Below are 27465 nucleotides of genomic sequence, written 5' to 3' on the forward strand. Positions count from 1 at the left end.
CAGGTGTTTCTCTAAAGAGGGAAACGCTCTGGAACGGGCACTCTGTTGGAGTGACTGCAGCAGCTCCGACCACTTTATTGGCACGGTTTAATATGTGCGCGAAATCGAGGTGCACGCTTTTCTTTGCTCATGCAGCGTTTTACAGGGCGGATACTTCTTCCGACTCGCACATTTCATAAGCTTGTCTGAGGATCCTCTCTCCGAGAAAGTTTTCTCCGAGCTTTCCGTTATTTGCACCAACTAAAATTTGGTATCTGATTAGAGAGTCTTCTAGTACCCCGAAGTTACAAAACATTGCTTGCCTCTTTAGGTCCAGCCCGAACCACTCGAAAGGCTCCGCCTCTACTAGTATTCGGAAGGGAATACATGTTTCTCGTACACTTTATTTCCCTGGTCACCGCCGTATTCTTCAAACTTTCGCACTAAGGTGTGATAAACTTGTTTGGTCTATGCTTCAGGAAATGAGAAGTTGTTGCACATGTCTTGCGCCACGTGAACCGCGGTGCTTCGAAGAATAGCCGCCTTGACTGTTGTCTCGCCTTGCCCGCTGTTGTCGCAGTGGTGAAAAGGCCCAATTTCTGCTTGATAAATTTTGTGGCGCCGCAATATTCATATGAAGACGGATTACCAGTGAAACTTTTTAGGCTGCATATATGGGTAGCATACATGGGTTGCATACAGTATGAAATCAAAATATTTTTTAACAGCGGAGCTGTTTAAGCCGACCGTCACTCTGTGTGTCGCGAACAAAAAAACCTCGCTGAATGATGACGTCACCTGCATTGCCTAGTAACCACCTGCCACAGCTGCGGCTCGCTTCTCCTAGCTCCGGCAACGCTCCTCCGCCGCCGCGCCAGCGATGACATCACTATGCGTTGCATAGCGCAGCTTGCAACAGCGTCACCGCGTTCCCATGCCGAGACCGCATTCCAGCAGGACCACTGCGTCAATGCAGTCGCTTTTTTATGTATTTATTATTTATTTATTATACCCTCTGGGACAATGGCATTACAAGGAGGAGTGAGGAATTAGTTGAACATACATTATGCATAACAGCATCAGGAAACAACCAAAATATAGTAGTGTATTTATACAAATTTATCAGATAACAAACCAGCCTACATAAACATTATTTCTAATTATTCAAAGTATTTAATTCAACGTACATAGATAGCCTAAACGAAAATGCTTAAGGGACAAATCACGACCGCACAATTCATGGTATGAAATGCATTCAAAGAATAGTTATGAACAATAAGAATGGCAAATACAAGAATACTCAAAGCGAAATGGCGCGTAGAGTTTGTTTAAAACGGTTAATATCAATTATGGAGGCAACAGTTACGGGGAAGGTGATTCCACTCATCCGATGTCTGTGGGACGAATGAATGTAAGAAGGAGTAGGATCTATAAGATGGAATACCAACTTTGTGTTCGTGATCAAGCCGAGATGATGTGTCTTGTGGTGCCAAAAGAAGCTCGTTTCGTAACACAGGGTGATAGAATATCTTATGAAAAACAGAGAGCCGTAATTGTTTACGCCGCGATGCTAAGGGCACTAACTGTAGGTTAGACTTCCTTGTGGTGATGCTGGCTGTTATGTTATAATCGGAGAATATGAATCTTGTGGAGTTGTTCTGCACCATTTATACTGAATAAATTAGGTTGTTCTGACTAGGATCCTAAACTGAGGCGGCGTATTCACGTTTTTATAGAGCATTAGTTTGAGAGACTGTGGCGCACGTGAGAAATTGCGTGGAAGATAACCTAACGATCTATTAGCGTTGCATGTTACGTGTGCATTGTGTGTCAGATGAGACGTGAAAACCGAGGTAGTTATAAGATGAAACACAATCAAGTGGGATGTTATGGATGTAATAGGCTGGTATATGGTGTTATTACGCCTGGATATTCGCATTTACTTGCATTTGCTTATGTTTAATTTCATGCGTCATGTATTGGGCCATGCACTCATAGCATCAAGATTAGATGAAAGAGTGGCTGTATCATGGTTACTAGGTACTTCTTGAAATATTACGCAGTCGTTAACAAAGAGATGAATATGAGATGTAATAGAAGAAGGCAAGTCAATAATGTAGATTGGAAATAGCAGCGGTTCAAGGACAGAGCCTTGTGGCACGCCCGAGGAAACGAGATTAGAGGGAGAGTCATCGCTGTTGGCTGAACGAACTGAGACCGACCGGACAGGAAACACTCAAGCCAAGTAAGTAACTGGGGATCAAAGTTACGCTTATGCAATTTATACTATAATAAATTATGATATACTTTATCAAACGCTTTAGAAAAATCTAAAAATATACAGTCCGCAAGAGAAGAACGATCAAGACTGGCATGAAGCTGATCTGTTTTTTTGGCAAGCAGCTGTTGCGGCTGATCGACGTGCACCTAACTAATCGCCACGCATTCTTTGTGCAGTTTTCCGTCGCAAGTTTCCGTTGCAGCATTCACGCGGCCTGTTTCCTCTGGGTCAGCGTGGTCTTAGACAGGAGTGCGCCGGCGCAGTCTGCTCTTCGATTCAACGTTTATCTCCTTAATCGTTGGATTCATCGACGAGATCCGCCACCGGTGCTCATCGTGCTGCCACGGAATCTGGCGTTACCGAGCAGTACCTGGTGCCGCCCCTTCAGGCGTACATAAGGACGTCGCAAGTGCCTCGTCTTTATTTGGCAAGCAGCTGTTGCGGCTGATCGACGTGCACCTAATCGCTACGCATTCTTTGTGCAGGTTTGCGGTTGCTTTCTTGTGGTTGCCTTTTTTTATTTATTATTCTTAGCCGTGACTGCTGCTCTGCCAAGTTCTTGCATTGTATACTGCACTATGCCTACTAATTCCGAGCTTGCTAAACGACTTGATGCGCTCGAAGGTTTGTTCAACGGTAGGCTTGAATGTGTAGTAGCGGACCTTGTTTCTAAGTGTACTAACAAGCTACATGAACTCGGATTTGTTCAATGCGCAACGATAGAGGAAAGTGTTCAGCACTTAAGTGATGTTTTTGATGACATGAGGGCAAAACAGGACGAGTTGGTGGCTGCGAACCGCGCACTCTCCGCAAAAAATGAGGCGTTGGAAAAAAAAGTTGCTGATCTGGAACAGTATTCTCGACTGAATAATCTTGAGATCAAGGGTGTTCCGGTCTCGCAAAATGAAGATTGCTTTTCAATCGTGAAAACCATTGGCAATGCCATCGGCTTCCCTGTTTCTCCCTCTGACTTGGACGTTGTCCATCGTGTGGCCACAAAGTCCAAAGAGAAGAACATCATCACTCGCTTTTGTTGTCGCGAGAAGAAAGGCGAGTTTGTTCTTAGGGCGCGCAAAGCCAGTCTACGTACTGGCCAAATTGGCTTTTCTGGTTCCACTGATGCTGCAGTGTTTGTCAATGATCACCTTACTTTCGAGAACAAACGTTTGTTCTCAAGGGCACTATCTCTTAAGAAAGAGAGGAGCTGGCAGTTTTTATGGACGGACAACTGCCAGATTAAGACTCGCCAGACTAGAAGGAGCAAAGTGTTCATTATAAGGTCTGAGAACGACCTTCGGGTTTTCAACTAAGTCGCGTGTTATCGATCCAAGGGCCTCTTTCTCTTTCCATTCTTTTTTCTTCTTTTTTTTTCCGGTTACTGTCCTTGCCGAGTACTTGTCAATCATGTCCTCTTCTGCTGACGAATTTATTTCATTACTTTCTGACAAACATCGCTCTCTAGTTCATTTCAATGCACGTAGTTTGCGAAAAAATCACGATAATATTAGTGATTTCATTCACTCTACGAGACACCCTTTTTCATTTATATGTATATCAGAAACCTGGCTTTCGGATGACGATGCTGATCTATATGGTTTTACGTCGTACAAATCTGAGTACTGTCACCGTGCGTCTGACGCCCATGGTGGCTCAGCCATTTTCATTTCTCCTGGCATTAATTATAGTCGCAGAACAGATCTCTCCATTTCCATTCCATATTGTGAATCGGTTTGCATAGAAATTCAGCAGCCTCATTTTACACATAATCAAAAAAATTTAATACTTGCTAGCATCTATCGTTCACCTTCTTCCTCACTTACTCAGTTCTTATCGGCTCTCGAGACCATCCTAAACAATCTATCATTAGAGAACAAACACATATTGTTGGTAGGCGACATCAACATTAACTTATTAGATTCTCAATCGAATAGTACCATTGCTAATAATGATTGTCTTCTAGGGTATGGGTTAATGTGCCTCATTGACTCGAACACTAGATCCAACACACGTGGCACTAACACTCTTTTAGATCATGCTTTCGCTAACTTTAGTCCTCAAGTGTCCGGAGTAGTTGATGTCGACATTACCGATCATTATCCCATCTTCATCACATTTGATAGCCCTGTAGCTTGAATCAACACAGCTTTTACTACAACGCGCTTTGACCAAGAAAGTTTCTTCCGTGCTATTTCAAACTGTGACTGGTCCAAAGTTAGCTCACAAAATGATCCACAATCAGCAGTCGATACATTTTCAACTTTATTCTCAGAAGCTGTTTCTTCTAGCACTCATACCATTGCTTATAACAAGAGGTACCAAAAGCCTCAAAACCCTTGGATGACCTCTGCCTTATTAACGAGTCTCAGAAAAAAGAATAATCTTTATAGGAAAGTGAAGAAACAACCCTTTAATAATGCCTTGGCACTTCGCTATAAAGGTTATTGTAACACTCTTAACTCTTTGGTAAAACTCGCCAAGAAACGCTATTATAATGAAGAATTTATAAACAATAAAAATAATCCTAAAAGGCAGTGGAAACTGTTTAATGAATTCTTAAATTCACCTGCAATCAGCCCGCCCATAACGAAAATCACTCACCATAACGCCACTTATTGTAACTCTGACGACATTGCCAATGCGTTTTCTGAGTATTTCTGTTTGCCGTGCAGCTGTTCAAACAATGTTCCTTCACCTAATCTGCCGCGCTTACCTCACTCATTTTTGCTCTTTCCCTCTTCCTCTGACGAAATAGTATCAGCTATTCGCAATCTTAAAAATACTTCTCCCGGTCTGGACAACATTTGTGCACATTATTTAAAGATGGTTGCTCATTTCATTTCTCAGCCCTTAACCCATATAATCAATCTCATTTATTCTAAAGGTTCTTTTCCTGACTCGATAAAACGTGCTAAGGTCATACCAATCTTTAAGAAAGGTGATAAAGATGCTATCAAAAATTATAGGCCTATATCTATTCTTCCATCATTAAGTAAACTAATTGAACATCTGTTCGTAAAGCGTCTTAATGCTTACCTTTCGAAATTTAATGTTATAAAGCCTTCCCAATTGGGTTTTCGTCATGGAAGCTCCACTAACCATGCTCTGCTTTCTTTGACTGACTTCATCAAACATTCCATTGATAGTGGTAATTTTTCGGGTTCAGTATTTTTGGACTTAACCAAAGCCTTCGACACGCTCAATCACTCCATTGTTTTTAATAAGCTAGATTCCTATGGTATTACTGGACCGCCTTTAAACTTTCTGAAGAGTTACCTATTTAACCGAGAAAACGTGGTCTTTACTGGTGGCTCTTACTCTAACACTAAGATTACTAATCAAGGAGTCCCGCAGGGGTCCATTCTTGGTCCTCTACTATTTATTATTTATATAAATGATCTCCCTGATGTCATAAGTTCTGCACATTGCGTGTTGTATGCTGACGACACCACAGTATCATGTAAGGCCAAAACAGTTCCATCTTTAATATCAAAACTAAGCTCTGTACTCAACAATGTAGTTTCATGGTGTAACAACAATGACCTAACTATAAACCCCTCTAAAACTCAGTTTATGATTTTCAGATCTCCTCAAAAGCATTTATTAACTTCTGCTGCTCTAACAATGGGTCCTAATACTATCTATGCTTGCGATTCTGTTTCTTTTCTCGGAGTACGTTTAGACATAACTCTTAATTTTGGTCTACATTTGTCAGACATTAAGAAAAAGACTGCTTTTGGTATTCGGGCATTAATTAAAGCTAGGCCATATTTCTCCACTAATGCATTATTATCGCTCTATTTCTGAGTTGTTCATAGTCACTTTAACTATGGTATAACTACCTGGGAAAACACATATAATTCGTACATCTCATCTGTGCAACACATACAGAACCAAGCCATCCGCATTATCACTTTCAGCCCTCGTCGTTCTAACGCTATTTCATTGCTTAGACAATATAATATTTTATGTATTAGTAAGTTATTTGAATTTCATTGTACTTGTTTGTTTTTTTAATATTATTAACCGTCGGCTGCCTTTTGATCTCATTAACTATGACTTACTAAAAAACACTAACCGCACTCGCTTCGCATTAGAAGGAAGTTTATTACTTCCCCGAGTTCGCACTGATTACGGCATAAAATCGTTGTCATTCACAGCCATTTCATTATGGAACTCTATTCCACCCAATATAATGTCTTTAAGTGACCTTTACACGTTCAAAAAAACTTTAACATTACACCTTCTATCGTCATAATCATTCTATGTTGTCCTTTTTGAATTGTGATGTAGCGATTGCATTATTTAGTTGTATTTATTACTATGTTTTATCGTTTTGTTGTTTTGCTATAGCTTTTGTATAATATTATTCTATTTATACTACATTGTCTTGCCATTTGCCTTTGCATTTTTTTTACATGCTTCCTTCATAATGGGTCCCCCTACAGTCTTCGGACTATGGGACCCTAGTCTGTAAAACGTCTCCTTCATTTTATGTATCGCTACTTTGCAAATAATAATAATAAATTTCAACTTCAAACTTCAACTGTAAACAATATTAGCTTTGCTTCGCATGAATAGGTTTTCCGTAAGCCATGTTGCGAGTGCGTGAAGAAGATTAGATAATGGGGTTTTACCTACCAAAACCCCGATCTGATTATGAGGCACGCCGTACTGGGGGACTCCGGAAATTTTGACCACCTGGGGTTCTTTAACGTGCACCTAAATCTAAGTACACGGGCGTTTTCGCATTTCGCCCCAATCGAAATGCGGCCGCCGTGGCCGGGATTTGATACCGCGACCTCGTGTTCAGCAGCCCAACACCAGAGTTCGGGAAGATGGAATTAGAAGAAAGTTAGCAAGATTGGAAAATAAGATATGCTCAAGAAGTTTGCATGGGATACTAGTGAGTAAAATGAAACGGCAGTTAAGCGGAGAGTGCCTACTACCTGTTTTATGAAGCGGAATCACCTTTCCTATCTTCCATTCCGCAGGAAGAGAAGCCGTTTCAAGTGAGTGGTGAACGATTTTGTTAGTATAATGGCACTATACTCGCTCATGCTCTTCAAAAATTTCGGGCTGATCACGTCGCAACCAGGGGAAGAAGAAAGTGTAAATTTAATAATTAGATTTTCTACGCCCCACGGGTCTACTATAATCGGACACATTGAAGCGTAATAATGGCAGTGTGTAAGCGGCGGCGAAACATTTGTCACTGATGAAAAATTTGAAACAAAACCGTCGTTAAGGACAGATGCACACTGTTCAAAGGGTGTAATGTCGCCCGCGTTATCCACCAGGCTTATGGCGTTATTGTCCCTCGGATTTAAGACACACCAGAACTTTTTAGTGTCGCTTGCTTTAAAAAAAATGCTGTTTTGCGCAACGTAGTGCAGATACAAATTCATCAGAAGCGAGTCCATGCGCATTCCAATGATAGTCACAAGGATAACGTTTGGCAGATCTGTAGCGACGTTGCCTTTTCTTTGATAAGTGTTTTATGTGGTTGTTGTACCATGGTGTTGATTTGTCTGCAATTATCGAGCGAATGGGTACATAATTGTCAAGTAAAGCTTCAACTTGGTTCATAAATAAATCCCAGTTGCCTTGAACGCTGCGATTTCAAAGTGGATCAGAAACGTGTCGACAAACCTGCACAATTCCCTGTTAATTGCGTCGAAGCTTGTACGTTTGAAATCACAAATAGTTTTGATTTTGTTTTTTTTTCTTTAGGCCGCGATAATTTGATTTCAAACATTAACATGGAATACAGCTATATCGAAAGCAAGATCGGGACGGGTGGTGAGTATTAGATCAAGGGTATTGGCGGCAGAAAGTGTTGTCCTGGTGGGATCTTGACGAGTTGCGAGAAGGAAAAAAACACTACACATGCCAAGATACTCTTTTGCAAGCGTGGACCAAGGATTCATGCTGGGTGGGGCGCCATCTCATTTGATATTAGGGGTATAAAATCACCCAGTAGGAACAAAAGGTAGTGTGGGATATTGCGACAAAACCATGTTAGTAACATCATGTAATTGATTTACAAAGGTGGCGGAAAATGCGGGCGGGTGATAACAAGCTCCGTTAATTGGTTTTTGCTCTTTAACTTCAATAAGGGTCCAAACAGTCTCATGTTCACTACAAACTTGAATCCGCTGAGACGGAAATATGTCAGATATTCCTAAGAGAACACCACTGCCTTTCCGCGTGGCGCGGTCACAACGATAAAGAGAGGTTTCCATGAATAGTTCACTGTCATTTATTACTGGGTGCAGCCATGTCTCAGTGAGTACTATTAGGTCAGAATTACAGGTATCGATAGCTGAATTTAATAGGTCATGTTTGTTATTAATGCTCTGTATATTAGAAAAAAAGACATGAATCGGAGAAGAATCGCGCCCGCCACCCCTCTCGATTTCCTATTCATTTGCACATGGCGTGCTACTCGCCATGACGGTTCTGTGATACCGCATTCTGCGCATGCTCTACCACAGTGTCATCAGTAGCCTTGTACACATACTCTTTTTGTTAATGAGAAGTTTCTTGTAACGAGCTGAAAAAGCGGCGCTCGAGGTTGCTTTTTATCGAATTCAACTAATTTACTTCTAATGATACCCGTAGCGGGTGAGAAATCATCACTGATGACGATGCCTTTGTCTTTAAGCTTACTACGCCTGAAGAGGACTGTTTCTTTCATTTTGTAATTTGAAAATTTAACCATGATAGGTCGGGTTTTGTTAGGTTCAAAGCGCCCTTCGCGATGAGCGCGTTCGACTATGTTATCTAGTGTGCTTTCGAGCACGCCAGTAAGGCCGTCAGTTGCACGTGCCTCAGACTCGGCCCATGTTTGGCGCGAATCAGGGAAGCCTCGAAAAAGTAGGTTTTGGCCCCATGATCTGTGCTCTAACTCGTCGACATGAACATTTAGCGAGTTGTTCTTCGTGGTCAAACTGCTCATCGAGTCTGTCGCCCTGCTTTGAACATTATCAAGCGATTTAGTTTTGTCTTCGAGAGTGTCCAACCTTTTTTCAATAGAAACTATCTTTGCTTCAATATTTTTTGACTAGCTTTGATGGCTTTGACGTCCGCAATAAGCCCAGTTTGACCTTTTGCCGACTGCATTACACGCATTTGTAAATTTTTGAGCGAGTGAACGAGGACGGTGATCTGGTGGGTAGGATCATCAGGCAGCTTATCAAGTTCTAACAGAGCAGGCTGTCTAGTACCAGGTCCCGGGTTTGTTTCAATGTCACCACAGGTTAACAGCAAAAAAAAAACATTGACAAACACTCGCAGGCAACATCACAACACACCCGTGGGCATGGGAGCAAAACAAGAAAAGGGTCATCGCTTTTCCTAGCATATAAAGAATTAGGCGAAGGGACCTGCAAAAGGTAAAGGCGAGGTAGATGAGCCAGGTTGTCGCCGTTGCCCATGTGCCCACTGAAAGGGGCTGGTTGCCAGAGCGAGTTTATATCACTTTAAAGAATTGATGACTTACCCACTTCGCCCAACCATGGCATTGCTTCGCGCCGCAATTCTTGCTTTGCTTAGTCATGACAACACTTTCTGAAGCTTGGCCATGACGTCACACTGATTATTAAGATCATGTCGCCCCGATGGCGACACACAAAACTCTCGTAGACTTCACACTGAGTAAATGTAACATGGGACGGCCGAAGATGTACAAGACTCCCGAAAAAGTCGCCACTCAGCTGGAAGCTCGTCGTGCCTCCAGCCGAGAACGAATGCGGCAATTGCGTGCTCATGCGGAGTATCATCTGGAGTATCATCCATAGCTTAGCATAACTTAGCCGGACGTAGCAAAACTTAGCTGAACCTATCGAAACTCGAGGAAGCTAGGTGATCACCACCTCCACTGTTTCTCCAGCCTTGCACAATTTAGTGCAAGCGGTGATATGCAATCTTTGGCGAGGACCCCAGCTCCATCACAACAATAGTGTAAATGTATAGGGGAGTAGCTTCAAAGCAATAAGGAGCAATTTAAACAAGAAAATTGATCTTAGAGAATACACATAGGGATGTATAGGGCTCCTTAAAAATGTATGGGTAAGCTTATAGTAGGGGTGGAAACAAAAATTTGGGGGTGGACCAACTCAAGTTGCTGGAGGGCCAGCTTTAAATTTGGGGTGGGACAACTTGGGTGTGGGTCAACTTGAAGTTTCCTCGCGCGCCAACTTGATATTTGGTGGTAGGCCAAATTAAATTTGGGGGTAGGCCAACATAAACTTGGGGGTGGGTATCAGAAACTTAGTGGTGGGTCAACTTTTATTCGGGGGTTGGCAACTTAACATTTAGGCAGTGGGCCAAATCGACAATGGGGTGGTGGTCCAACTGAAGCTTTGGGGCAGGCCACCTAAAATTTGGGGCTAGACATACCTGAAATATTTGGGGTAGCCACCCTAAAATTTGGACATTCACCAATATAAATTTGGGGGCGGGCCAACTTTAGTTTTGGAGGTGGGCCTACAAAAATTTGGGGGTAGGCCAAATTGAAATTTCGGGGTGGGCCAACTGAAATTTGAGGGTATGCATGCTTACTTAGACAACTCCAGTGGAGTTAATGCATAATTTATGAGGTCTAGTTTTCAGTTGTACTTTCAAGGCTGACTACTCGTATTATGCATTACTGTGTTTGATTTGTGATTACTTTGTGTTGTATATTTATTTACGTATTTGTTGTCCTAATACTACAGTTTTGGTGGTATATATGCTACGAATAATTCTGCCAACATTATTGCATAAGCATGCTCTGGCAAGTACTCCATCACACGAAAATGCACATGAAGAGGGTAATGCCTTGTGCCTATGCAAAAATAGTAACTTATGAAGTTAAGTTACAATAGTATAATTGTAGATGGCTTCGTAGCTTTATAAGCAATAAGGAACAATTTAAAGAAGTTTATCACTGATAATACACCGAGGTATTAATAGAAAATGCATGGACAAGCTTATACTTGGGGTGGGCCAACTGAAATTTGGGGGCTGGCCAACTTGCAATTCGGGGATAGGCCAACCTAAATTTGGGTTGGGCTAACTGAAATTTTGGGCTTCCCGAACTCATATTTCGGGGTGGGCCAACTTGCAATGTGGGGGTGGTTCAATTTAAATTTGGAGATGGGCCAATTTGAAATCTGATGGTGGGCAAAATTGCTGTTTGGGGCTGGGTCAAGTGAAACTTGGGGGTGACCAGCTGAAATTTTGGGATGGGCAACTTAATATTTCGGGTTGGGCCAACTGAAATTTGGGTGTGAGCCAACTGAAATTTGCGGGTATTACACATACTTGGACAGCTGCACTGGTGTTTCTGCATTCTTTTCTTGGCCATGCTCTGATGAACAGATTTATTAGGAAACCTCACAAGAATGAAATTACGGAAAAGTGGAGTTGCGCATTTATGTAATTCTCCTCGTGCACCAGCCAGCTTCAGCTCTGCTATTTCGAGTTTAATTGGATCACAAGGGATTTATAACCAAGCCTCCACTTAGTCATGTACGGTTGCTGTATTTGGAGCACCATTTGGGTCACTTGACCATCGTGTACGGTAGAGACGGGCCAGGGCCCGCCCCCGCCTTCTTTTTCCAACATCTGCGAGAAGGTAGGCACACTATCGGTCACTGAACTTGTCTTACCAGGAACGATGGACATTGGCACTGGTGGCCACGCATTTACTAGTCTCTCTCACCCGACGCATTCCTTAGAATCGGCGCATGTCACCTTGCTGCCCTGCAACAAGCGACGTTCTTCCACATATCGGCCGCTACTGCAACTCTAGCTCGTCTTCCTCCCTCTCGACTGGCATCGATAGGTCTCGGCCGGCGGCACTTTCAATCGCGCTTCGCGTGAGCCAGTCTGGAGCCATCGCACGGGCCCTGTTCTCTGCTCACTATACTGCCGTTGACCGTGCTCGCTGCCACCACCGCGTGTACATGTCACGATATTTCACCACCATCGACTTTGACTTCGCCTTGGCTTCAGCTGCCGGTACCATGCTCGGCTTCGTCAGCGCCGGTCGCTCCGCCTATCGAGCTTTTCGAGGTCCTCACTTCCACTGTATCTGTGGATGAAAGCACAACGTCGCTGACAACTTCATGGCTTCGCAATCTAGATTGATTTAGCGTCCTTGGAAATCCTCCTTCTACGTGCATTCGGCAAGTGACTGAGAAAAGAAACACGTAGAGTGACCAATAAACTTTAATGACGCTTGATTGCGCACATCATGGAGCAGCTTATTGAACACAATATCGAGCCTTACGCAGTTGCCACCTCGTCCACTAAGCTTTTCCCGTGCTTCCCGCTTGTGTGACCTGTGTAATCATGCCCATCCTAATGTCATCACTGCCACGTCGTCGTCCTTCACCCGGCTTCTACAATAAAGCAATGGAGGCTACCTTGCCTTCCATGCCAATCGCGGGCACTGAGCTACCCAAGCATGTTAGGAACGCAAGCTCCAATCCTCCTGGCGTGCCCCTGTGCTGCCCAGCGTCCACTGCGTCGCGAGGTGCGTCCGATGATCTCGGTCGTCCGACACAGTGCGTCAACAGCATCTAGTACACAGGCTCGAAATAAATGGACAATTTGTGTTTGAAGATTTTTGGGTTCTGATAGCATATGTTGGTATATCAACTAAAGAAAATATCAAAATGAAGAAAATTGCAGAAAGATTACACTGCCTGATTTCACCATTTGACGGCCACATCAAAAGTGGGCTTTGTGCGAGTAATAAATAAAAGCGGCGGTAGCTCCACTAGCTTTGTGGACAGCTTACTATTTATATTTAATCAAGTGCATAGGTCGGCAAACTCATACGTCGAGTCAGACTCAGGTCAACCCATGAGTCTGAGTCCGAGTAGAGCGTGGCTGAGTTGAATTTCGGAGACGCTGAGTCCGACCGAGCCCGGCTGAGTAAATGTTTGGTAGTCTGTGCCCATGTGAGACAGGCCGAGTAGAATATTGCTGAGTGAATATTCGCGCCGATGCTCATGCCGAATTTTCTGCGACATGGGGCCCTTAACGCTGTCGCGTTGAAGTACATTTTGATGTAAATCTTCATAGCATACGATATTTTATGCCACCTAAATGTTAATATGGGTCCATTTCACATGCTACTACTTATAGTGTTGCAAATTTGTGCAAAACTGGTATGTTAGATCGGAATACAGAATGAATTGTATCTTCACAGTCACATTTCATTCGGCGTAGTGAAGCCGAAGAGCTCTAATCAGAGGGCTCTCAAGTGATGCCGAAGGGAACGGACGTGCCGTGAGGAGAGGCTTTCTCAGCGCAGCCGGAGCAACGTGCCAAAGCGTTAAATTTTTATTTGATATTTCGCTCACTTGTTTTTAGGAGCATTAGGTTAGCCGAGCAATCGTTAAAAATTGTTTTTTATGCTTTTCAGTCTCTTGGTCTTTTTGCTTATATATGAATGGGTAACAAGTAAATGTAATTTTTTACACATGTACGGCTACTTTGCACTGCTCCTTGTTAGTACAAGATGATCGTTGGTACTAGAGGTAACCCACGAGTGCGTTGTTCTGATTGCGAGCGTAGGAGGAAACGCGGTTTGAGTCAGTACGGGAAGCGAACGGCGCATATTTTATCAGTAGGATGTGTGTGCTAGGGTCGCGGCTAGACAGTCTTGAGCAGGAGAAGGATAAGCTATCTAAGCGCGTTGGAAGGCTAGCAAAGGAACGTAAGCACGAACAGACTGAGAGGAAGGGGTAGAAGAAAAGCTAGCCAGCATACAAATGAAGGTGAGGGCCGCCAATTGGGAAAGCAATGGTGAACGCATCGATGCGAGCACCACGAGCAGAGTTGGCTCCATTGCGAGAACAGCTAAGGAAGCCAAAACCACCAGGCCGGAAAGCAGTGGCGGAAACGTCAGTGGTGGTAACGACGGGGTTACCTCTGAGGTGCCGGTCGCAGAAGACAATAAAGCGAAGGGTGACGATAAGACAGGAGGCGAGGGAGTCGCGGCCTCAAGGGTAGCTTTTGGTGACAAGAAGGAAAAGCCTTGAATTGTGTTTGTTAGGTATTCCAACATGAGCAAAGTAGAACGGGCGATAACAGAGAAGGTAGGTGCAGGCGAACGGGTCTAGGTTAACGCACTACTGGGAAAACCGAATAGATGGGTGATAGCGAGTCAAGGGATGCATGTGGGACACCATTAGGAGTGGCATTTAGTGGTGAACGGGCGGAATGATTGCGGTACTACCAGGGCCGAGGGGCAGCGATCGCAAAAGAAAAGTGTGCACGGTGCCAGAGGTTGAAAGGCAGTCGTATGCAATTGAAAGGGCTGTGGTCGCAGTAGAAAGGGAAATTTGGACGCAAGCAAAATCAATTAATCTTACGGTCGTTGAAATCAACCGAGAAGTGCACCGAGCAGGCCGCGAAGGCACTTTTGTGCCTGACGGGATAAATTTTAGCGAAAGTGTACCAATAGCGGTTGGAGGTCGATTCGTGGTGCAGCCTGTAGCTTTTTTAGGTGGGCCCCAGGTAATCAGAAAGCAAGAGTAAGTATTGAATGTAGCGACACAACAGTAAAGGGCAGAATAAGACCACAACGAGTTACGAAAAAATGGACAAAGGATAAGAATAGACAAGGTAAAATTTGTTACATAAACATGCAGGGTGATCGCAAGAAGAAGAATGGCAGCGTGAACGCCTTCACCGAAACGTATCTATGGAATTTGGAGCAGCCGCCTGTTATTGACAAATTTGTATGGGAAAGGTGCAACAGAATGACCGGGTCAAGGAAAGGCGTAGGCGTAGTAATTCGATGAGGTCTACAGTGGCAAAGGGTAAAAGACAAATGTAAGGAGCATTTATGGATTAGCGGCACATGGCAAGGCGAAAAGACGTGGCTGGGAGTAGCTTACATGTGGACAGGTAGTGATAGCACAGACAAATATAAGGAATTGGTTGATTGCATTAGTATCGATATTATTCAGTTGAAGAATTAGGGCCTGGTGATAATAATAGCAGACATGAAGGCGCACATACACGATTTAGACGGATATGCTGAATACAACGGCTCTCTAGTGGTGGATCTGTGTGATGAACAGAACCTTATAGTATTTAACAGGGAAAATAGGTGTCATGGACAGGGTACGTGGCAATGCGAAAACAGGCAGTAATGTATCGACTACGCTTTAGCGTCAGAAATATTGTACGAGCAACTAGACAATATGATAATAGAGAAAATGAAAATAAATATCCTGGGTTGGGCGATCATAGATGTTTAACAATAGTTTGGTGGAGATATGCAACGCAAAACAGGAACCAATAGCATCAGACTTTCTAAACATGGATGAAAAGCAAGTAACAGTAGATCGGAAAAAACATAGAGATTAAAATTGAGGCTTTTGGCAGACGTTATGCAGCAGGAAATAAGACAGACACGGTAAAAATATTATTGGATTCGAAAGAGGAAACCACGTAAGTGGTGGAACAAGGAAATAAAGCAAGCAATAAAAGAGCGTAAGCACGCGTCTAGGGATTATCAAGAAGCCAAATAGTCGGGATTAAACGAAGAAGGGGTGCTCCTTAGATAGAAAAAAAAAACACCGGAAAAAAAGGGTAGCGAGTGAGCTCGTGCAAGAGAAGTTTAAATGCGCGAGTGAACGTCGTGTGCATAATATTTTCAAAAGAGACAAAGGCGCCCCAAAAAGATTCTGGAGCAGCATAAATGCACTCGCAGCTCTAACTAAAAACGCGCGAACGGCTATAAGGGATGAATACGGTAACATCTACGAAGGAGACGATGCCCTGTGCTACATCAGAGACGTTATTAGGGATAACTTTGGCACGAAAGAAAGCGTAGTTCAAGCAGATCCAGCAACAACAGAAAAGCATGAAATATCGAAATTTAGCAAAGAAAGCATTTATTGGAAAAAGTCAGGCAGACAACGTCCTTAATAACACGGCAGCAGGACCTGATGAAATCCCAATACAGCTAATCAAAAACCACGGTCCAAACAGCAAGACACTGCTCCCTAATGCCGTAGAGCAAGTGATTAGAATGCAGACATTTCCGGCTGGATGGCGCGAAAGCAAGATCAAAAAGCAAGCTTACAGAACGATATGTTTATATTAACTCAATACTTAGAGATGTCTGTAGCTCAGAATATAGCTTTATTGATGGCACTTATAGATATTAAAGGAGCCTATAACACCGTAGACAGCGAAATGTTATGGTAGATTCTTAAGCATGAAGGCATAGCTGACGAATCCGTGGAACTGCTCAGGGATATATATATATATATATATATATATATATAGAGAGAGAGAGAGAGAGGAATTGAGTACAAGTTGAAGGGGAAGGTCGGAAAGGTAATTAAATGGTGGGAATTAACCAAAGATTGCAGCAAAGATGTCCTCTGTCTCAATTGTTGTGCAGGATTTGCGTTAGGTGCATAGAAAGGCGACTGGAAAACAGCGAATTAGGGTTTGATTCATCCTACATACGTATTGGACAAATGGTGCAACAGAAGGTCAATGTACTGATGTATGCTTACTATATAGTGCTACTAGCGGACTGTACAGGAGATTTACAGACACTTGCGCAGCGACATATGTAGGCTTCAAGTTTAGCACAGAGAAATGGGGAATTACGATATTTATTGAAAGCAGGAGTAATTACGTGGTGTCTATATAATCAAGAAGTCATACCCACAGTCACGCAAATTAAATACCTCGGCGTGTATATAAACGAAGGAAAGACTTACATAGGCACCCACCAAGTTAACCTGATTATAAAGGGGTAAAGCAATAAAGAAACATAGAGCACTGGGGGCGCAATAAGTATGAGGTGGCGCGTGGCATCTGGAAAAGTGTAATGGTGCCAGCGCTAACTTTCACACCGTCGTTCTATGCTTAAAAAAGGACATCTTGCCGGGGTTGGAAGGTAACCAAAGATCAGTAGGCCTATTGGTTTGGGAGCCCACGGTGAAATCACAAATGAGGCACTGCAGGGTGACATGGGTTGGGCCTCTTTTGATGTTAGAGAAGCAGAGCAAAATTTGTTCTGAAGTGATACTAAGGGACATGGATGAAAATAAATGGGTGGCTAAAGTGCACAAGTATTTGTACCTAAAAAGCCTGGGCACAGAATGGAGGAAGAGGTAAAGAAAGTTGGCAACCATGTGCAGGATAATTTAACTGTAAACGGATAACTAGGAGTCATCAGAAAGAATGTGAGAGAGAGACACAGTGAACTTGATGCAAAGAATGGAAATAAAAAGGAACATGAAAATTTACAACCATTAGAAGAAACAAAATAAAATAGACAATCTGTACGATAATTTAAATTACAGTGCCTTCATATTTGAGGCTCGAGCTGTTTGACTAAAGACAGAAACATACCCGAGCAAAAATATTGACAAGAAGATCGGGCATCCGTGTGTTGCAGCAAAGATCCACAGACCACTCATGAAATCCTAATGGAATGCGAATGGTTTCACCCAATGTGTCACGCAACCCGTGAACGAGATACCAACGCCGGGTCAAATTCTAAAGCTGACTTATCAGCTTCCGAAAATAACCCCACGAAAGCAAGGACAACTAATCACGGGCGCTCTGGTGCGCCAGCAAACGCCGGTTGTAGTCCAAAGACCGAGTGAGATCCCAGAGTTGTCAAAACACAATAAAATATATTCTTCAAACAAGGCACTTACAAACACACGTGCATACTTCTGCTAGAGATACTACAATACAAATAAATGTGTATTATCAAAAGACTGGAAAATAATTAACGACAAGCACTAGGTGTCCAACACGTAAGTACAGAATGAATAGGAACACAAAGTGTCCAATCGCATTTACACGTGCTGGTCTTGAGCCGGACGATCTCGGGGTAGCTCGAGACTAATCTCGAAGAAGGAACTTCTTCCGGAAATGCAGACGCTCGATGAACTGGTTGGTTAGCTTGCAGGGGAATCCCCCTCTTCCGCAGTCTTCACATTACATCTCTTCACCAGCGCGGTCTGATCCCCCTTCCGATGCCCACACTTTTATAGCCTTCGTCGGCACTTCTAGAACATTCCTATCGGAGTCGTGATCCCGTAGCAGGATCAAAGCCTGGGAATCTTCTAGTCAATTCTCGCATCTTCAGGGTGGTGCCTCATCCGTTAGCGCGCGCTTAGGCTTCTCTCTCTCGCTCTCTCAACTCGCCGTTGTGTCTGGGTGTGAGAGGGGGTTTCGGCTCTCTCTCTCTCTCTCGTTACCGTCGCCTTCGCGTAACTTGTCGATGCTTCTAGACTCTGTTGGTCGCGTCGGCTGTTTGTATGTGCTCTCCCCCTCTGTCGAAGATGCCGCGGGGCCGTCGTGCTTCTTCGCTGGCCTGGGTGACACATGGCGCGCACTTAGATTATGCGCTCTTTTGTGACACAGTGAGTACCGTAGGTACTGCACACCTTCCAGAAGCGCTTGGGTTAAAAGTGGACGGAGGCATCAACCGGTCAGTAGTTGATATAAGCAAAAGACGTTTAGAGTATTGGTGGAAAAAAAAACAGGGAAGGGATTGATACAACCTGCTTTCTTACAGTCATAGGTTACGGTACAAGGTAGATTTTAGGGACAAGGTAGCCGTTTCTAGGTGAGCAACGCACACTGGCATACCCCGGCCATACTTGCGCAAACGCACGTGCAGTCACTCTGAAAATGCGTCGTCAACAGCGTTTATGTCTTCACACTATTTTTCTCCGAACAATTACCTTTTCAAGATGTTTACCACGACGAGTCCAGAGAAGAGGGCAACATTCGATTTGGAAACTTTAAGATTGAAATAAATAACCTTTAACCGTCTGCTGTAAGTCATACTTCGTGAATGTGTTCCTCGTAAGCGTACAAAGCTTATGCTGTAGTCAATTTAGCCTCTAAATTTGTTGTATATCATCCTTTGAATGGACACTTGGGCAAGGACAACCAACATCCGTAAAACACCTGAAAATTCTGGTATTACTTTTTTTAAAGTGACATTCTACACGCAGTTTTAGCTAGGAGTAATTAGGATGCAACCAACTAATATAAATGAAATAAAATATTTATTCGAGACAGAAGAGCACGCCATCGTCAGAATAAAAATATCCAAACTGAGCACGTCCTTTCTATTTCACTGCTATGTGAGCTAGCCTACTGGTAACTGAGGTAGCCAGTTCATGAATAAGTTGATGTATAATAATGAGCCGATATACGTGAAATAGAATGGCAACTGGGATTACATACCAGGTAACAAATTTTGAGGTACTTACAAGAATTTCAAACTCCACTGTTGATTCCTGAAAAAAACAAAACACGGCAGCTCAATAAGAAGTGTTGAAGAAGAGGTCGGACCACACCACCGAGACACCAAGCCTTGACACTATGTTTCCTGAGGTTATACTACTTGTCCTATTGTTTTCACTACGACGCGCAGTGTGATGAAAGCAGTGGCGTAATATCTGGCGCGGCTGCTTTAGAGTGTGTGTATTTCTATCTGTACAAAGTGGGTCTGGTAGCATGTCGTCATTAAACAGATTGTGGAGCCCTACTGCGTAGTTGGTGTTGGCATGACATATAATTTGTGTCTTTCCCTCAGTGAGAAAATATGGTGAGTTTAAAGAAGGGGCTGTTGAGCTGCTATGGGTAATTGTAATAAATACAAGAGGGTAAAATCTATGCCCTTGTTATTTTACATCTCTTTTTTTAGAACGTACTACATCGCATTTTAAACTGGAAGGTAATAGCAGAAAACAATGTGTGCCCTAAATAATGTTACAATAAATTATTTCTTATTCTTAAACAATAGTTTGATAATTGTTAAATACTCTCTTCACATCCAAGCTATTTGCTTGCCTTTTTTTAACTAAAATAAAAAAACGATTTATTTCAGTTCATTTATTTATTATAGTGCCCTAGAACAGCTGTACGCCTTAATATTGGAGCACTTGTGTTACACTAAGAACATAAAAACAACAAACAAACAAAACAGAAAACCTGAAAGAACAGTAGTGAAATCCAACAAAAAATTGAATCACGTCAATGAAAGAAGTCAGATAATGAGCAAATACAAGAGCTGAAAATGTCAACATCATAACGTAAGGTATTTTGTTGTGGCACAAGACGTGTTATAGCGTTAGCGGTACAAGAGGAGCTTACGTACAAAATGTTGGGATTACGCAAGTTCGGGCGAGGCACACAACGTTAAGCCGACTGTATCCGCGGACAGGAAATGTGGTTTGAATTAGTTTATACAAGAATAAGTAATCACGATATTTCCGCCTCATTCCTAGGGATGTAATATAAAACATGCGCAGTACGCGCTCCTAGGCACAAAATACATGGCGTCCCAGAAATAGTTCGTACAGGATGGGAATGAAACGTCGCTGAACACGCTCAATTTTAGCCACATTGGTCAAATTACTACAGTTCCATAAAAATGGGTTCTATGTAGGATGCGCCAAGTTTGGCGAAATTCGGGATCTTCACGAGCTCTGGCGATGCCCCAAGATGAAAGAACTAAAGGTAGCAAGACAAAGTTTGTCCGTCGGCACACCTCCAGTTTCATTGGTTCATCTAGATTAACTCTGGGTGGCTATCATCTCTTGGGCGTTGCCATATGGGTGGTCGACAAACTGGGGCTCACGAGATCGTACGGTCGGTGCATGGTCGTGCCTTCTTTCACTTGTTTGTCGTTCCACCGAGTGCATTACAGGCACAAGCAAGTTATAAAATAAATGCATTTAGTACAATAATATTAGTCACATTAACGTGGGTTATTGTAAGTATTTTAATGTTTACAGGATGTACACTGATTGTGTATTAGACTAGTTTGTAGTTTAATAGGTTTCGCGTTATACCACGAGGGGACCTCCTCCCTCTTGATTCGATTGGCGCGGCTCGCTACGTGCTTTCGCTAACATTTCCGAGCATAGATTGGTGCGCGCCTGGTTTTCACACTGGGCTTTCAACAGATCGCTCGGTGCTCCTTCTCTTTCCTCTGGATTGAATTGGTGCGGCTCGCTACGTGCTTTCGCTCCCATTTCCGAGCACAGATTGGTGTGCGCCTGGTTTTCACACTGGGCTTTCAAGAGATCGCTCGTTGCTCGCGCTAAAGAAAGGCTGCGAGTAGGCGCGCATCAAGGCACCCCAGCTGCCCCAGCTGCGAGACGAAGTGTGCCTCGGCTAGCGCATGAGTGGTTTGCCGCGCGCTTACCGTGTTAGTACCCGGGCCACACGGGCAAATTAAAGTGCTCATTGAGCGAGTGCACTTTGGCGCTAGTGTGATTCGCAGGCGGCTACACGGGAACGCTTAGTGACACTCACGGAAAAGCGCACTTGCCGCCGAGTGTGTTCGGCGAACACACTTCGAAGTGTGTAGCCTCGTTAGCAATGAGTAAAAAATAAGTATCATTGAAATAAGAGTCAGGCGTAATTTTTAATAACATTGTTTTAAATTGCTAACGTTACAAGATAATAAAATGTGCCAGACCGCAAAAAAAGAACAGCAAAAAACTACTCGCGCTCTCGGGCTGTTCATGACCACGCCGGTTAATGGTTGTGCAGATGTTTGGCGGATCGAGTCGTTTTTACTGTTGCTGGTCAAGTCTCCGTCGTTGTCGGTGCTTGCAAAGGTTGCTTGTAAATGTTGTTTCTAACAATAATAAACTGTTTTCGTGCAGACATTTTTATATAACAAATATATTCTTTCCCGTCTGACTCCCGGTGGCCATGGCCATCAATTTGAATGAACACTTTTCTTTCTCGTGTAGCAGCGCGCCGCCAAACTGACACACAGTGCGCTGAAGTGCACTCTTTCAAAGAGCACTTTCCTTTGCCCGTGTAGCATGAGTATTGCAGGAAAGCACTCATACAAGGATCAGAAAACTACGCTTTATTTTGTTTTACTTTGCGATGCACCTTCATACTGGCAAGCATCGAGCGATGGCTTCTAACAACCGCAGGAAAGAGTCTTTATAACTGGTAGCCCGACCAATCCGTGGCTTCAAACAAACGCAAGAAAGAATCTTTGCAGCGCACGTGGCCGATAAGTGCCACCACATTCACCCCAGGTGGGACTCCAGCATCGGTGCAGTTACCCTGTACCCATCGCTGACGAGGTGGCGCTTCATTTTTTGACAATAACTTCCGATTTTTTTTCCGTGTGAACGCCCGTGATGGGGTCCACAAAGTTCACGCTGTGGTTGACTATCTCCCAACGCAGATTGAGGCATAGCCGCCTTAGCATCCACTAAATTTGGGATATATTTGTATGTGGCGAACTCGTCACTATGAATAATGGTCCCCGGTTGAACATTGGCTGCAATAATGGCGCCTAGCGTCGCCGCCTTTAGTCGGTCGACCTTGAAAGTCGCAGCACACCTATGGTCGCGCAGAACATGCCGAAGACCCATGGGCCACCATCTTTAACACCACCGTAATTTTGGCGGATCGGCGGAAAGTTGTCGCCCGTGATTAGGCGGCCTCGATTGTACTATTTGTGCTATCTACCCAGGGCCACCGAGTGGAGGTCGCGCAAGCAGCTCGTCCCTCGCGACTTTACGGGGGTAGTTCCTCTAGTCGGTGATGGCGTGCTCTGATAGAGGAAACAAGTCGCCGCCCATCTACTTCAACAGCCATATGTCTACGCTTTGGCTCAGGCAGTACGTGAGCCAAATCATTTGCCGCCTCGAGAGGTGGTCGTTCGGACGGCCGAGGCGGTCCGTGATGGCGAAGTAACTTCCTTCGCCTCCCTGCCCGTGTAGTGCAGTGGTACCGCGTAACTGCGAAAACTGATTTCGGCCCCTGTTGCACCGGAAGGAAGCCCGGCGTCCATTCTGAGCCTTTCTATATAATGTGACCTGTTCAACTGCGAAGGTTGGTTGGTCCGGGTTGAAACTCAGGTGCTCGCAGGTGCCCCAGTACTCTGATGACGACGCCGGACTTGTCCTGAAGCTGGGGCGGGGTGGACGAGCAGCACTTGAAACAGGAGAGAGCCGAAGCGATCGCACGAACATTTCTTCCGCAGCCTAGTCACACCACTCTGTGCTCGGAAAGCATAATTTGTCTGCCACGCTGTCTCAGCCGACGAGGGCCTTCACCTAACTCGTCACACAGCCAGGGTCGCGATTTTGTAGCGGTGCCTTATGACTTATTCTATGCTAGTCTTACCATCCACCACTCACGGACTCTGATCCCGTTGATAACGCGAGCGGACCGTCGCTCTTACCACTTACAAAGCGCGTCAAGCGCGAAACGGCATTATTACCGGAAGGCATCACTACAAATACCATCCCAGTGCACTGACGTTTTTGAAAGGCAAAAATGACGCTAAAACTCTACGTCGGTCATGTGGGTGAACGGGTTCAGACGGTCATATTGATGCTTACTGCCGCTGGATGCGATGACACAGGCTCCTGCTGCCGCCGCCACGTTCACGAGTTCAACTCGAGGAAGGTTTCACGATGTACGTGTTTGGCACGAGTTCGTGCGCCTTTCAAAACCATACGTCATGCCCCGCACGAGGCATGTAACTCTTGTGCGCGCCCACCACGTTTGGGTCACGCCCAACTTAATTTTCAGCAACAGTCGCCCGACGTATGCGGAACTGAGAGGCATTAACAATCTTGACCGGCGAAATAAAACACGCCTGACGCATTGTCATCGGTGATGTACTGAGCACCAGTATCAAAAACAAAGCGTCAACTTTCGCGGGCTTATGCGTATATCTTCTTGGGCTGTGATGGCCTCACAACGCGGTTCATTGCCTGTGTAAGGAAGATGACGAACGATGACGCAGAGTCAGCAGCATCGGCAGCATCAAGCGCGCAGCAGAAGCTCGAGCGAGAGGACTGTGCTCGGTGCATCCTACGACCCGCTGTCGCTACGAACCCCAATAAATCCCCTTTATAAGTGGTGGAGCCGTGCTGGGTAACGTTCCACTCTACCATCCTGGAACTTCGTTCGCGGACGCTACCCACTGCCATGCCGGACGCCGACCAGCAGACTCTTCCATCGCCACCCGTCCCTTGCGCTGGCACCGTTCGCCAGCGGGAACCTCCCATCTTCAGCGGAACTCGACTCCCAATTTTCTCCCGGGCGCCCTCGTCTGGTTGTTAGTGCCACACCACACGCCTGGGCTCGCTTCAAAACTCCTTCCGAAGTACGACGGGCCATACCGCGTTCTCGAGAGAACATCACCCGTTAATTACCTGGTTGAGCCGCTCACGCCGCCGTCCGACATGCGACGTCGGAACCGTGAAGTCGTTCACGTTCAGCGCCTCAAGCCGTATCACCTTTCTATCGTCCTTCCGGACAACTAAGTCGCCAGGATGGCTCCTTTATTTCTGCGGGGCCCTTGTAAGGAAGATGACGAACGATGACGCAGAGTCAGCAGCATCGGCAGCATCAAGCGCGCAGCAGAAGCTCGAGCGAGAGGACTGTGCTCGATGCATCCTACGACCCGCTGTCGCTAAGAACCCCAATAAATCCCCTTTATACCTACTTTGTGGCGACGTAGAACACAGCAAATATTTATCGGCACATCACTGTAGCTCCTTACAAGGAGTCGATGCGGCGTGGGGGACGACGATCCTGAGCAGTGCGTAGTGGTTTCCAACGACAATGTATCGCAGCTGCCATTTGAGATGGCTGCTCTGTCATCAGTGATGTATAGGAGCCGCAGCGTCGTAAACACGATCAGCGGTCAGCGCAAACACACCCAGTGCGATGGCATTTCTTCATCACAAGAACGGCACACTAAACAATTGCAACACCTTCCTGCGTTCGAAGTCTAATTTCCGGACTGCACACAAGAGCCCTAACACGTCAAAATGCGATTGCTGCGCTGTCGTTACGATATCCATCTGCGATCGCTGTTAGCTCAGCAGTAGTGCCAATCGGCAAGAACATTGGAGTGAACGACACACTCAAATTCTGCGTACATGCGCACGGAGGCACCTTCACTGGGTAAGCGGTGACAAGCGATGAATTGTGTCGCTGGGCAGCACGCTCTTCTTCGTAATGCATCGCGGAGACTTCGCGCACGCAGATAAACTAGTGAATTTTCACTGTGCTGCGTCACTACGGACCCTAGAATACCACACAGAAATTTTGCAGCGACAGCCGTTGCTCCTGTCTCTATGGCTAGAGTGTCGTTTCAGTTGGTAAAGCGGCGGCCTTAATAGCCGCCTCAGGGAAAGCACCTGCGGTGAACAGCCATGCCGTAGCGCTGCATTGCCATTTCCCTAATAGACAGGGAATGGACAGATAATTGTCATGACTGACTTTATGCGTCATTATCGCATCGACTTTATCGAGAATAGCACTGCAGCGCCCCTGGCGACTCCTAACCGTATGAACTCTCTCGTGCGTGTGACCCCCTCGAATGTATCCGCTTGTAAGCTTTCACCTCATTGTCGCCACTCACGGCAAAAAAAGTGCAAAATTTAATAATTCACTTGATGTCCGTTTGTCATCACAAATTTATAGCATTCAAAACGAAAAACCGATACTTTAAGAAAAAAATTGTTTGTTATTTTGTTTGTTTTATTTCAAAGCATTCGATTGAAGAAAAGTTTAGGGGCAAGAATGCACCGCATGTGCCCTATTCGTATTCGACGGAGGATATAAAGATAGTGCTCGAAAGAGGAGGCACGCCCTTGACGCACTCGAGAAAGGCGTGCCAAGCGGCTCACGGCAAGTGTGCAGATAGACAGCGGGACCGTGACGGTATTGCTAAATTGCGATATTACATTGATAACAATACGCGGCGCTGGCGCATTTTGTTGCGCAGTCTTCTGTTCTTGAAGTGCGGAAGCACGGTGCCGCGCAGGGTGCGCTCATGTTTTTATCTGTTGTGTTACGCGTTATCATGTTGTTGTATCATGTTGTTTTACGTGGCCTTATCTCGACATTTCTTTTCGCCTGCTGTTACTGCGCGTTCCTTGCTATATCCGTTCACTGACTGCCATCGAGCAAACTCGGGTAAAACTCGTGCGAACGAGAAACTCGGCGTATCCTGCATAGCACCCCAGAATTAAACTCTAGCTTCGTGCGGACAAAAGAAGAATACAACAACGCAGTTGACATTCGTAAACTTTTTTGTTATTCTTGACATCAGACCTAACATTCTGTAGGATTCATTAACAATGCTTTAAACGTGTTGTTCGAAAGTTAGTCGGGAGTGAACCAATATTTCTAAGTCGCGCGTACAACTGGCTCTTTTCAAGAGAATGTTATCGAAGGAGTATTCTTGTGATAAAGCGATCATTTTGCGACTAAAGGTAACAAATGCCTTAGTGGGTTTAATACGCAAAAAGTTAGAAGCACACCACGCCACGACAGAATTAACATCTCATGTAATAATACACAATCCTGTGCCGATTCTATTTCACGGTAAAGCTTAATATTGCTACGAGAGAAACATTCAGCCTGAGGAAGACGACGAAGAAGACGGTTCTCGCTGGTGCTGGTGGATGTCCACCATCTTAGCTACTGTGGCTCTCACATACAGTAAATCCAGTGTAAATAGCCCCGCCTTGTGTCATTTTACGTAACGTCTTTGTGGTGGAGGTGCTGGGTTTCGATCATGGTGCTCCGCAACGGCTGCCTCATCACGCTTGCGACCATGTCAGTCGGTGCAGGCACATCGTCTTCACCCCCTACCCCTCCCGTGGCTCCCACCTACATCGTTCTGCTTCCTGCTCGTGATCCTGGCGTATTTTCCGGCCAGAGTGGGGTTGACGTCGACAAATGGCTCAACCTGTACGAAACGTTCGATAACGTTTGGCGGATTATCGAACGTTTCGTGGAAATTATACTTACCAGCGATCGACGGAACCTACAAGCAACATGGGGATGCTGGATTTCGGGCGGTAGGCGCATTTTTTCGATTTTTACTGCCATTTGAAGTTCGAGCTCGGCCAGCTGAGCGCTAGGCCTAACGTGAAGGAACCGAGCCGAAGCCTCGGTGAGGCCGTGCGGCGCTCGCAAGCTAACATGAGCCTGGAGATGGAGACCGTAGACGATGCCGCTTCCCCGGACGAGCTCTCAAGCGGGGGAACGTGGTTTATTCGGAGGAAAGGCCGTTTCACGCCCGAGCACGGCGACGCATTCGCTGTGCGCGAGCCGACGGGGAGCGGTACGAGGCCTAACCCCCGGCTGGGGAAGAAACGTGCTGCAAGATCGGTCGAGAAGCAGTACGCGGA

The 27465-nt window shown here is 45.0% G+C and overlaps 1 protein-coding gene across 4 annotated transcripts in view; it reads right to left on the reverse strand.

Moving 5' to 3' along the window:
- Positions 1–27465, reverse strand: part of LOC125947023 (uncharacterized) — a 180633-nt gene that overhangs the window by 20483 nt on the left and 132685 nt on the right. For all 4 annotated transcript variants that reach the window (XR_007468077.1, XM_049671294.1, XM_049671295.1 and 1 more), the window contains one exon: positions 19531–19557. Coding sequence is in view for 3 of the 4 variants with exons in the window: in XM_049671294.1 (XP_049527251.1) it covers positions 19531–19557 (27 nt within the window). In the remaining variant the exon portion in view is untranslated. The remainder of the gene's footprint in view (positions 1–19530; positions 19558–27465) is intronic.

The sequence above is a fragment of the Dermacentor silvarum genome, chromosome 7 (assembly GCF_013339745.2).
Source record: "Dermacentor silvarum isolate Dsil-2018 chromosome 7, BIME_Dsil_1.4, whole genome shotgun sequence".
In the NCBI taxonomy this organism is placed as follows: domain Eukaryota; kingdom Metazoa; phylum Arthropoda; class Arachnida; order Ixodida; family Ixodidae; genus Dermacentor; species Dermacentor silvarum.